Genomic DNA, 13,442 nt, shown 5'->3' with positions numbered 1-13,442 from the left:
AGGGATCCTGGTAGCTAATGTCAGAAGAAAGTGACTCTCTGCGAACCAGCCCCTCTGCGGCCTCACTCTCGGAAAATGAGCTGCCGCCCCCGCCCGAGCCTCCCGGCTACGTGTGCTCGCTGACAGAGGAGCTGGTCACCAAAGCCAGGGAAGAGCTGCAGGAGAAGCCGGAATGGAGGCTCCGAGATGTGCAGGCCCTCCGTGACATGGTGCGGAAGGAGTGCCCGACCCTGAGCACCTCTCTGGACGATGCCTTCCTCCTGCGCTTCCTCCGCGCCCGCAAGTTCGATTACGACCGGGCCCTACAGCTGCTGGTCAACTACCACAGCTGCAGGAGAAGCTGGCCCGAAGTCTTCAACAACCTGAAGCCCTCGGCCTTAAAGGATGTCCTCGCTTCCGGATTCCTCACTGTGCTGCCCCACACCGACCCCCGAGGCTGCCACATCCTGTGCATCCGCCCAGGTATTGCCCTGGCTGGGCCGCAGGTACCTGCCTGCGTGCCCACCTATGTGTGGAATGCACGTGCCCAGCACCCCGTCTGTCCCTTGCCTTTCCCTTTCAGCCCCCTCCCCTTTGGAGTCAAAGCTCTTCTGGTTACAAATGACAAAAAGCTACTCAGCCTGGCCTAGGAGAAAAGGGAGGAGTTAAAGAAACAGGAGCATCCCTCAGAAGCAGCGAGCTCGAAGTGTAGCATCTTTCCTGGGGCTCCTGGACCCCAAAACCAGCATCCACTTCGTCCCCCCATCAGGAACTAATCCACCCATTCTCCCTGTCTCTGCTTCTGTCTGCGTATCTGCTTAGGCCACACGTTTCTGCTGTCCTGTGTATATCTTCCTTGCTCTTTTTCCTGGAGACTGGCTTTCGCCACCGCTTTGCACCTGTCAAGATCTTGTACCCCCTAGTGTGCAGGCTTCCTGGGCTACCCAGCCAAGTTCCTCCGTGCAAAGTCCTGCCCTGGTCAGAGGGTACAAGCAAGCTCCCTCCTTTGCGAGGAGGTGAGGCAGGCATCTGGGGGGCTGGGCAGATGACCAGAAAGGTGACAATTCATTGTGTGTCTCTTCCTCCTCTCCCTCCTTTCCTCTACTTTGTTAAGCCACTGATTCACTTTAGATTCACTTTTCCATCTCAGCACTTACTGTTGGTAATGAGGACATCTTACATTTCCTTGGCAGTGCTTTTAATTAGGGGCACCAAATATGCTATAAACTCAAGAGTGTTGTCCACTAGACTCCAACCCCCACGGCCTTAAAAATCTGTCAGGCCAGAGCAGAGACAAAATTTGAAAGTAAGATCGCAGTGTTTTTCCCTGCCAAGCCAGGAGCAGGAGAGGGCCCGCTGGCATCCCTCCTTTGCTCACATACTCCTCTTGAAGGGATGTCTGTCAGGCAGTGGACACCTCCCTGCACTTTCCTCTCTGCCTTTAAGGTTCGCATTGCCATGTGCTTTGGTCAATTGCCAAACCCTTTTTGGAGACTAAACCATCCTCCTGAGCCTTTACTGTGTACCAGGCACAATGTTAACTAACTGATTTACCTGCTGTTTTAGGCACTTTCCAAAATTAGGGTTGTTTATTTTAAAACAGGCAATGTGGTGGAGATTTTAGGGCACCAGGAGACCTAGGAACCAATCAGCAGGTTTTTTTCTGCTACTTCTCTGTACTGGATTCATAAGGATTTACAAAACAGACTAGCACCCTGGTTTCACCTCTTTGCCTGTGTGGTTTCAAACCTTTGCTTGCACAGTTTCAGCCTTTTGCTTGTGAGATGAATTTTTCCCCCATGTGTCTGGAGCAGCTAGACCCCTCCCTACCAACGCAACTTAGGAGGAGGCATACTGAGATGGTTTTGTTCTCAACTGGGTATTAGCTTTGCCTCTTTTGGGACATATGTTATTGAAAAGGAAGACATCCGGTTATGTAGAAGCAGGTTTGGTTGGCAGCAACATTCAGTAGCAAGCTGGCACAGCTTTTGGACAAAGATTATTTTTCATAGGAATTTTGCACATATTACATATCCCCTTGGTGGTGGCAGTCATGTGGAATTTTATCGTCCTAAGAAAAGGACACACAGGTTGGTGGAATTTTCTTGAGAACAGCGGTTAACAGTCAAAAGTTGTCATTTCCATCTTCTTCCCAGAGAAAGGAAGGACTCCTTTAAACATATGGGCAATACTAAGAGAACGTCTGGCCCGGAAAGGGGATATAGCACAAAGCACAGACTGGAAAGCCATCTCCATCCCTGCCTTCCTTGACACATACTTCATTTTCAGGCCAGCTCTTGTCACTTGGGGCCCCAGAGTCTCAGGCTCCTAGCCTCACCACTACAAGAGGGGAGAGGGATCTCTTCTCTCCAAAGGGCCATGGTCGAAGAATTGAGTCCCCTTGGCTCTGTTTGATCTGGCTTGGATCACACAGTAGCCAGGATGTTGTCGACCCCCACTGACCACGCCCATCTCTGCAGCCAGGAGGCAGGTCAGTGGTACCCAAAGTGTGAGGCTAACGTGGGAAGAGGTGGCTCAGGGCGGTGGTATGAAAATCTGATGTAATTAGATATCCATTAAGGTATTACTAGCTTATTCTTCTTCTGAGGAGATGTGGGCTCAGAGTGAGGAGGTAACTCACACAGCTAGTAAGATTCAACACACACACCCCCCTTCCGTGTGTATCTGACTTCAGAGCTCAGGCTTTTAACTCCAGCACTCGCTTGCATTCCCATTTCCAAATGTGCTGCTGCATTTAGAATTAACATCAGCTGCTGCTAAGGTGTCCCATTTACTAACCTAAATAGAGCCATGCCAGTAGAGTAGCTTTCTTCCCATTTTTTAAATAAGAGTTCGAGCAAGGAGATAAATCTTAGCCTGTGATTACTTGTTTTGTATTCATCTCTGTAACATTCTGTCCATTTCTTATGACCTCAGACAGATGGATACCGAGCAACTATCCAATTACCGAAAACATCCGAGCCATATACTTGACATTAGAAAAACTCATTCAGTCTGAAGAAACCCAGGTGAATGGAATTGTAATTCTTGCAGACTACAAGGGAGTGAGCTTATCAAAAGCATCTCACTTTGGCCCTTTTATAGCCAAAAAGGTGATTGGCATCCTTCAGGTATGGCCCCTGTTTGTCGTGTGCCTGTTTTGTGGTGGTTTTGGCTTTCCCCAGGGCCCTGTCTGTTTACCGCAGGTCCCACATGATACACAAACCTCACTTCTCATGCCTACAGTCTGAAAGATACAACAGCATTATGGGAAGAAACGCAAATGTCCTATTTACCATTCATTCTCAGCAGGTTCTCCAGTAGTTTCTAAGGTCCCTTCAGTCTGGACAAGATCAGCTTTAGGGCAAGAGCTCAAACAACCAGAGAAATAGTTTCTGCTCATTTTTGTTGTTTCCTTCTCCAGAAGACAGGGGAACAATTCTAACCAATGAAACTGAGAATTTGTGTTTCTGACGTGTTAGATAGATCCTGCCCTCTGGGACCTCAGGATGGGGATCCTATCAGATTATTTTGGACAGATGCTTTCGTATCTCGTGTGTTATGTATTATTATTTTTAGAGAGAGAGAAAGAGAGTGTACATATGTGCATGGGGGTAGGACAGAGGGGGAGAGAATCTGAGGTAGACTCCACCCCCAGTGTGGAGCCTGAGGCAGGGCTCAATCTCACAACCCTGAGATAATGATCTGAGCTGAAATCAAGAGTCAGATGCTTAACTGAGTCAGCCACCCAGGTACCCCGTGTTCTGTGTTTTAGAACATAGTGGGGGGCAACCCTCTTGGGTCCCCTCCCTCTTCAGGAGCTTTGTACTATCACTTTGCTATTGCTCAGTAAACCTTGCTTTGCTGCCCACCAAAACAAAACAAAACAACCACCACAAGTGCAGGGAACCAGAAGTTCCATATGTGCACAATGTTCAACAGTTTGCAAAGTGCTTTTATAGTTGTCATAACTCATTCAATCCTACAAGGCAAAATTTATTTTTCCTTTTTAGTATATGTGCTGCTGAAGTGAGCATGAATCCCTTTTCCTTTTTGGTGGCTGGGGACACAGCCCTTGCAGGGGTAGCATGGCCTGAGTCTCAGGTCTCTAACAGTTTCAGCTCCCTGTTCCCTCTGACCAGCCCACAGGTACTGTCCCTTGCGAGCTGTAGGGCACCAAAGAAAAGTTTCCTTTGTGAATCCCACAACGTGTGTGAGCCCGCACTGGGTGCCAGGTTGATTATTTAAACATCAGCGTTGCATTTGGTCATTATCAGAAATGTGGAGCTAATACTCTGGCTTTCCTTTGCTTCCACTCTTCTTTTACTACCCTGCTAAGTACTGCATAGATTAAAGTGTTAGGATAGTGAGTTTGGATCAGTGTTTTCTAGTCTTCTAAGGTGATCTGAGGGGAAAAATCTCCAGGGCTAGATAGGTCTGGGAGATGTGGCATAGTATGTCCCTTTCTTGAAAATGTGACTGTAAACATTTGCATATGACAGTCCTGTGGTTAAGGACACCTGTATGACTATATACAGCATGCTGTTCTCAAACTTATTTACCTACCATGGAACCTTTTTTGCATCACACCTAGTACAATCCTGAGAAATACCGTTTGGCAACACCAGTCCTGAAGGTCCGATGTTTGTTAGATCCATCCACACAGGCTCCAACCTTTTTTTTTTTTTTTTCCTTTGCCATAAGAGGAGCAGCTCTCCACTTGTTTGCCCCAAGAAAGACCCTCTCTCTGAGTCTTGTCTTCCAGGTTAGCCCCCACTTGAGCTGTCTTGGAGGAGGCCATGAGAATCAGAGCAAACTGATATGGAGGCCTAAAGAAGATTTAAAGGAGGGAGGCAGACTGTGGAAACAGCCTGTGAGTGCCTCCCACATGTTCTAACATCTCCTTCCCTTCTCCTACAGGATGGCTTCCCCATTCGGATAAAAGCAGTCCATGTAGTGAATGAACCTCGAATATTTAAAGGCATTTTTGCCATCATAAAACCATTTCTGAAGGAGAAAATAGCAAACAGAGTAAGTGATGATTCTTTTAACTTGATACTTCTTTTTTTTTACTCCCCTGTGACATCAATAAACTTCTCTTAGTTTATTATTTTTGCCCTGGGATGATTAATTTGGAAAGAACAGATTTACAGATAAAATAAATGATCTTTTCTGTGAAAGGAAAATAAAATTAATAGGACCATAATATGTGACAGTGGAGAGAGCAGGGAGGCAGGCAGTTCTAAGAGTTAAAATGCTATGTGTCATTTTGGCTCTTCAATATCCTGGCCTGGGCACTGTGAACCAACATTGTATTTCCTATATAAGAGGACAGGGAGAAGGGTAGTATTGGGCAGGTAGTTAAAAAGTTATAGTGATTTCTTACCACAGCTCCTTGGGGCTTAAAAACGTAATTTTTAAGCTCTTCTATTTACCTAGTTTATTTTCTCATGTATCAGGTTTGTGGAATATTTCAAGGTTTATGAGATAAGTGAGTTTTAGCCTACCCGTTATTTAAGAAAGGACAGATGGCCCTTGAAGGATGGTCTTCCTCTGTGACCTAGAAGAGCCATTCCTCACTCAGCCTTTGCTAGGTACCATGGTTGCATGTAATGGATGGTATTTTTCTCCTCCTCCTCTAGGCCTAGGAACATCATGGTCCCTCCAAAGACCGGGTCTTGGATTTTGTACTCTTTTTCAAAGAGAAAACAGAATCTCAAGGTTGCAAGGGAAGGAATTTAAAATACAGATGGGTGCCTGGGTGGCTCAGTTGGTGGAACATGCCATTGATCTCAGGGCTGTAAGTTCAAGCCCCATGTTGGGTAGAGAGATTACTTAAAATCTTAAAAAAAAAAAAAAATCAAATTTAGATTCCCAGGCCCTTTCCCTGAAAATTTTAACTCCAGTCTAGGGGTGGAGCCCAGGAGTGTGATTTTAAAATCTTAAAATCAGAATCTGTGATTCTGATGCACAGTCCGGTTTGAGAATTGCTAAGTTAGTGGCATCCCTGCCTGGGTTTGAACCTATCTTAGTACCTGAAGATCCTGTTTGGAACCTGCTCTTAAAGTCAAAGCAGTCTTTGGAACAGGCCTCATTATATCTATGAAATGACCTTATTTGTGGTCCATAATCTTGTTCATTTCATCCTTCATATGTTCATTCATTCATTCAAAAATATCCATTAAAGGGCAGCCCCAGTGGCGCAGCGGTTTAGCGCTGCCTGCAGCCCGGGGTGTGATCCTGGAGTCTTGGGATCGAGTCCCACGTCAGGTTCCCTGCATGGAGCCTGCTTCTCCCTCTGCCTATGTCTCTGCCTCTCTCTTTCTGAATAAATAAATAAATCTTTAAAAAAAAAAAAAAGTACAAACTTTCCATTAAAAAAATATATATATCCATTAAACTACTGTGTTTACAAGTACGTTCTAGATGAGCAATATAGACCAAAATCTCTGCCCCCAGGGGAGCTTACATTCTAGATAGAAACAGACAGTGGATATATGTGATCTAGTATTAAGATATGCTAAGTGCTGTGCAGAAAAATTAAGCAGAGAAAGGGGACAGTACAGAGCAGGGGCACGGGACTGTAGCACAGGATTAAAGCTGGGGCGTCGCTGAGAAGCTGGCCTTTAAGCAAAGACTGGGAAGAGGCGAGAGCATGAGCTCTCAGATATCTGAGACCAGCAGCTACGGTACTGGCCTGAGGTGGGAGCACATTGGACATGCTGGAGCAGCAGCAGAGGGAAGTGGGAGGAGGGGAAGAGAGGAGCAGCGGGGGCCAGACTGTGACAGGCCCTATGGCCCAGTGTGCGGACTTTGGCTCCTAGTGCGTGTGAGGCGGGAGCACTGGCAGGCTGTACAGAAAGGAGTTGGCACGATCTGAGCGTGAAACAGGCTGTGAGCAGGGAGGCCAGTGTGAGGCTGTCGTGAGAACCCAGGGGAGAAGTGGCAGCGGCGGCATGGTTCCAGGGTTCCGTGAGGCAGGCAGCAGAGTGGTTGCATCTGGCTGTATTCTGAAGGACCAGCCAACAGCACGGGAAGGGAATTAAGGATCCTCAAGGTCTTCGAGGAACTGGAAGGGTCAGGTTGCCATCAGCTGCTCCTTCATTCATTCAGCAGGTGTTAGAGCACCTGCCTGCCTTGCAGGTTACTGATCCTGATTAACCTGAGGACACGTGTTTCCATTTCCCCTTCAGTTTTTCCTCCATGGGTCTGACCTGAACTCTCTCCACACAAACCTTCCAAGAAGCATTCTCCCCAAGGAGTATGGTGGCACGGCTGGAGAGCTGGACATCACCGCCTGGAATGCCGTGCTCCTGGCCTCAGAGGAGGACTTTGTGAGGGAGTTCTGCCCACCTGTCTCTGTCTGCGACAGCATCCTGGGCCAGGCCCTGCCGCCGGAGGGGCTAGCCTCAGATGCGCAATGTGACGATTCCCTGCGGGCCGTGAAATCACAGCTGTACTCCTGCTACTAACCAGTCCCCTGTGAGTGCCACCATCTTTAAATCCTTTCCTTTTTCTCTGGAGAGGCGCAAGGAGAATCTGAGGTGCCCGTGAGTCAGTCTTGCTCCTTGTAATTAAATTGCAGCCTGTACAGCTCTGAAAGTGAGCCATGGAGTAAGGCCTTCGTTATTGGAATTAATCCTTGGAAGACATGGAAAATGGTCCCAGTGATTCTCAAACGTTTGGAATCCCAGTTGGCAACCATCAATCTGGAAGCTATGTCTGGTTCTTAGAGATCTTGGAACAAGAAAAATCAGGACCAAAGTCACTTTTGTCCCACATTCCAGAAGAAAACCACCTGACTGGCCAGTCAGCACACTCCTAAGAAAGAACCTGGCCGAGTCTCCAAGGTGGCCTCAGAGGAGACTTCTGGAGTTTGTGTCTTTCACCTGATTCCTAACTACAGACCTCTGTTGCTCATCAGGAGATTTCTAGTTTGAGGACCAGGCCCCAGCTGCCATCACTGGGTTTGGAAAGCACCTTAATTGAATTATGGGAGCATCAGGACATAAGTAGCACTTCCTTATCAAATTTGGGAGCCAGAGACTTCAAAGCACTTCTGAGATTCATTGGTTGACTCTTGCAATAGAAATTGAAGGTTTCCCAAACCCATAAAGCCTTAGCCCTGGTTCTCAATAAAATTATAAAGGATCCTAGAGGTATGTGATTTTACTCAACCTAAAATGCCACATGCCAGGCCTGAGTAGCTAAAAGAATTCTGGCCCAAGAATGAAGAGACCAGGACTCCAGCTCCAGAAGTGTGACTGTGGATAAGACCTGGGCCTCTGTGGGCCTCTCCTTTCTCATCTGTAAAATGAAGCTGGATGAAATGATGCCGGGGGCTTTGGCTGCTGATGTTTGAGAATTTGGTTTAGTTACTAAATGCCAGACATTGGTTTTCTGCCCAGAATAATGGCTCTCTAGAGGCAAGTGTGATCCTACTTTTTTTTGTGGTACATCTGGGCCTTTCCAAGAGGCACATGTCACCATCTGGCCTACCTTTAAAAAGGAAAGTAGTATCTATATTCTTGGGACCTGCTGATAACCAACTTCCTTTTTGTAGGGAGGGTTGAACTGGACAATGGCAGGTGAGATGACCAGGGTTCGTGTGAATTCCTTCTATCCCTGAGGCTCTGGCGGGACACTGGAAACCCAGCAGCGGGGAATGGCTAAGTTACTTGGGATTCTTAAATTTTGGTCTCTAGAAACAAATGCAAGAGTTATTGCTGGATCACTTCTGGGACCCTAGTCCTCCCAGACATGCTTGTTTCTTTCTCTGATGTGGGTGGACAGACTTTAGCCAGCAAGTCCGAACGTTAGTTCTGCGTTTCAGCACTTTAGACCCTTCCTGTCAAAACGTTAGCCTTAGCCCAAGCATCTAACTAGGTGGTTCATCTGGTGGCATTTGACCTGTTTCCTTTCGTATTCATTCCTTGAAAATTACAGTGATAAAAAGCAACAACAAGTACAGTGTGTTGTGTAAGTACGTTCTCTGTGCATTTATGAGACCACCAGGCAAGGGAACAAAAAACAGCTCAGTTAGGAAGAGGACGGTGCTCTGAAATGCAAAGGCCAGTCTATTGTTAATAAGCTCTGCATCTTCATAGTACTGTTTCAAATATCTGGAGAAGTTGGTGGTGGAAACGATTCACCTCATTAGTGCCAATTCCAGGGACGGCTCTTCACCGTAGATACTAACCCTGGATCCCCTCTAGGGACCTGGCAGAGCTGGAAGTACCAACACGCAGACCCCTGGCAGCCTCCAGGTCCATCTGCCAATGACAGCGTGACCAGCAAGGCTGGAAAGATCTAAATAGCACGAGTAGGACAGCTATAGTAGAAGGTTCAGAACCCAACTGCTTGGATGTGGGAACTGGTTAGAAGCATTCTTAGGCCTCAAAGAGAAAACATTGAAAAACAACCACTGCTGCCAAGCTAGATGGAGGGAGGCATGAACTGTTCAGCCCCACAGACTTTCCCCAGTTTACACTCTACTCTGCACTGCATTCCTGGCTGGTTTTGCCCGTGTCTGTTGGACTTTAAAGCTTACGTGTGTTTAAGCTCACTGAGACAAGTATCTCCCAAGACCAGGATGTTGCCCACTTCCTAGGACTTTCCAGTTGGCCCAAGGAGCCGATGCATTCAGCTTCTGAAAGGAGTCAGAGCCCAGATGTGTCTGCCTTCTGCAGCCGCTGTGCTTTATTTTGGTTCCAAAGAGAGATCAAATAGTTCTGACACCTCAGAGGTTTGAATCAAGCTGTGAAAGCAGGACCTCCCTGGGTGAAAATCAAGGCCATTTCTGTGTGGCTTCACCGGATCTCTGTAGAGTCACTGCCGCGGGGTGGGGGAATGACCAAAGGAGCACACAGTGAGCCTCAGTAGTGGGAGTACACTGATGGGGCAAACAAGTGAACATTAGGAGAACTGGGAGGGTCTTCCTTCAGGGGAAAGTTCTGGCCCATTTCACAAACATCTAAAAAGTAACTTCCTTAAATTCAGGGTACTGTGGTATAGGAAAGGGAAAGGGATAGTATCCAGGGGACCTGAGAGTTCTGGCTTTACACTGCTATGTGACCTTGGATGAGCCACTGAACAACCCCCTGAATCGCATGATAAAAGGGTCTCTGCTCTGAGTTCTGAACCCTGTATTTTAGGCATCATTTGGCTTCCTTGCCACAGGGACATTGTACTCTACCATTTAGAGGCCTTCTTCCTTCCCCCACCCCCGATCTGGGTTATTTTACAGAAAATGTAAGTCTGAATTGACATCTGAAGCTCCCAAATGAAATCTGTAAGCTTAGGTAGTAATCTGGGGATTTTCTTCCTCCTCTGCTCTTTACACAGAATCTGGAAAATTGTGCCTCTTCCTGGAATTCTATTCTTCCTTCACAGAGGAGAGGCTGGGAGAAACATACGGAAGCACCTGTGCAACTCTGGCATCCTCTCTGGAGTTTATGTGCTTTTTGGCAGAAGTGGCTTTAGCTTCCCCATACTTCATCTTGCTTTCACAAGGAGCCACTTGTCCTTAGAGGTTTACAAACACTTCAGCTTGTAAGATACATTTTTGCCAGAAAGGACAAGAAGAGGTATTTTCCCAGAATTCCTGAGAGATAATGAGTCTTTCTGAATTCTCCCAGAGTGGGCAGTTTCTCTTAAATGCCACCAGATTGTCATATCAGTCGTGGGATTACTTTCCCATTTGGGTAGGCAAAAGCTGTGGCACAGTGGTGGTCTTATTATAATACTTAATTTTCAAGTTTTCAGTTTTTTAAGGTTTTTCCTTTGAAGCCTCTTTCATTTGGGAAGTGAAGTGTTAGCTTAGGTCATGATGCAAGTGTGGCTGTTCTGTGGCATGAGATAATGTGCATATACCAAACAGAAACATCTCAACTGTTTAGGAAAGAGGGCTGTCTGGTGAGGTCTCTCAGTATTGGGATCTGTTAATTCTGTAAATCTAAAGTAAATTCCTTTCTGCTCTCCTGACTCAGTATTGGTTTGCTTGAAACGCAAGTGACAGGCATTGTCAGAGTCAAATATTCCTCCTTATAAGACTTGCTCCACTGGAAGGCCCAGTGTGACTCGTGGATGGAGAAGCTAGTGATGAATCTGTTTGCCAACTGGCTGCTCGTCCTTGGTCTCATTGGGCAGCACGTTAAGCTGGGGAGAAAGCTGCCATTGGGGTTCTTGTGGATATGCCTCCATGTCTTGGCACATCAGGTGGTAACCTGTTATGGGTGGAATGCTTAAAGCCTCTGATCCTGCTCTGACAGGGTGGGCTAATGACTCCCATTAGGGTGGGCTAATGTTCTGACCGGATTGGTACCTCATTTCAGCCACTGGTCACATTCCTCACTTCAAACTGAAATTCAGTTTAGCTTTGAGTAGATCGACACATGGTGGTGGATTCATCTACTTCAGTGTTTGTTTTGACCAAAAGTTTATTTTTCTAGTGCATTTTCTACGTCAAAGTGGTGAAAACATGTAATTTTAGTATGCATGACTGGGTCTTAAACAATAAAAATTCCTGTAAGGTTATGTGTGGAGTTCTTTTGTGACAATGACAACTTGGATAAAGGTACTGAAGTTTTATTATTTGTGGTACATCATGGCCTGTGCAGAGCCTCCCTCCAGGTCCGGGAGAGAGAGGCGATGTTGCAACACCGTGTACCTATAGATTTGGGGCTGGCTACCTCTGAAGATCGTGTGCAATTAGAAGATACCAGTGTGTACAAAGAATGGCACTTGACGTACACAGTGGTAGAGATGATATGCAAATTTTTCAGTTCTTAAGGCCCAGCTGTACATTCTGGACTGGCCTCGAATTCCTGAGTGCTTGTATGGGCTGGGCACCCACTACATTAAGTGCTTCACATAGATAACCTCATTTAATCTTTAAGCACACTTAAGTAATATTACTGCCCCTGTGGGACAAATGGGGCTCAGAGAAGTTAAGCAGCTTGCCCAAGGACGCACAGCTAGTCAAACAGTAGAGTTGGGCTTCAAAGCCAGGTAGCTGACTAAAGCCGCTCTCCTGATGGTTAGAGCCAGGTTGTGTTTGCCTTTTACTGTCGTTCACTCTGGGACAGAACACAGAAGAAAGGAAAGGTGGTTCCAGATTGATTTCTGGCTTCTTGTAAAATATAAAGTGCAGGTTCTTAACCTCTGAGACCCAGGCTATACCTCAGGCTTTATTCTGGAAGCACTTAGAAGTAAACCCAGACTCCTTCGAGGGATTACTAGGTGTTGCTTGATCAACTCTGGTCCCATGCATCTTTGGCTTTTCTCTACCTGCTCCCTTTTGGTTTCGATGCAGGAGCATGTAGTCTGCCCCAAAGGAGACAAGGTAGGCCCTGCCGTGGGTGTGGTGTGCTGGTGATGGGTCAGCTGGGAAACAGTTGTGTAGGATGTCTGTACACTTACCAATGACCTCCCATGATGCAACAGGTAAATTCTTACACTGCAGCACACCAGCTCTTCAGGTGAACCCTCCTAAGGAAGCTGTGGCTCTAAACTCAGTACATTTCTCACATCTGGAAAAAAATGGACTAATGGCCCCAACCAGTGCAGTCGAGTTACAAGGATCAGCAGGTGCTTTTTACAAACTGTGGGAATTACTTCCCATGTTAGGAGTCCACACTTTCTGGTTTGCTGTCTAAGATAACTCTCCCTGTTTTCCCCAAAGCCCACTCCTCATAGAGCATGGATGTGGCCCCACCTAGAATGATGCAGCAAATGTGTCATGCTACCGCATTTAAAGCTGGTGAGGAAGAAAATCCTTTAGGGTTGCCACTTTTCTGGAAACAAATTGTTTTAACCAAATGTTTACCTGATAAGGTGGCCAGCTACCAGAGATACAGTGACCTAGTCAGATGCTGGTTACTGCCTTCAGGGGATTACTAATCTCCCCTCCTTGGTGGTGGGTAGTTTGACAGCCAGGTGACTCCTCTACACATCTCTAAGCAGTCTCTGGTTATCTTGGTGCCTACAACCTTATGCTAAGAGACAGTAGGGTCTAACTGAAAAAAGAACTCAAAGCCTAGTTTCTATCTATGTTTTGCCTCTTAGTAACTACGGGCAAGTCCCTCCTCAGCCTCAGCCTGATCTGTCAAAGAGGGAGAAGAATCACCACCTTCCAGGGGCATGGACAGTGTCTATTCACAGCTGGGCATGTGCACTGTCTCATGGTAACTATTCTTCACCTGAGGAGATGGCTGTGTGCAGCTTGCACCACTCAGCAGGAATTAGGACACCACTCAGAAGGCTGCCTAGTTTGGGCTCCTAGGTAACAGGGTGGATAGAACATGAAAGAAGAAAACAATGAGCAGCTCTCGGTAAGATAAGCCTGGTACCCACCATCAATCTGCAGAGCTCAAGGGCACGACTCATGTTACCAAATACTCTCGCTTGACTACATAAAAAGAAAAAGGACTTGTAATGGACAAAACCATGTGCTGGTGGTTTAA

General features: G+C 46.7%; 1 protein-coding gene across 5 annotated transcripts in view; it reads left to right on the top strand.

The window, feature by feature from the left end:
* The window catches only part of TTPAL (alpha tocopherol transfer protein like), a 38,474-nt gene extending 26,960 nt beyond the window's left edge, over nt 1-11,514 (top strand). For all 5 annotated transcript variants that reach the window (XM_055300839.1, XM_055300832.1, XM_055300824.1 and 2 more), the window contains 4 exons: nt 3-462; nt 2,917-3,110; nt 4,900-5,010; nt 7,173-11,514. In XM_055300839.1, coding sequence (XP_055156814.1) covers nt 18-462; nt 2,917-3,110; nt 4,900-5,010; nt 7,173-7,451 — 1,029 coding nt within the window. In that variant the 5' untranslated portion in view covers nt 3-17 and the 3' untranslated portion in view covers nt 7,452-11,514. The remainder of the gene's footprint in view (nt 1-2; nt 463-2,916; nt 3,111-4,899; nt 5,011-7,172) is intronic.
* The last annotated feature ends 1,928 nt before the right edge of the window (nt 11,515-13,442 follow it).

This window comes from Nyctereutes procyonoides, unplaced genomic scaffold (assembly GCF_905146905.1).
Source record: "Nyctereutes procyonoides isolate TBG_1078 unplaced genomic scaffold, NYPRO_anot_genome, whole genome shotgun sequence".
Lineage (NCBI taxonomy): Eukaryota > Metazoa > Chordata > Mammalia > Carnivora > Canidae > Nyctereutes > Nyctereutes procyonoides.
Note: the sequence above shows the minus strand (reverse complement) of the source record. Positions and strands in the feature narration are given on the sequence as shown.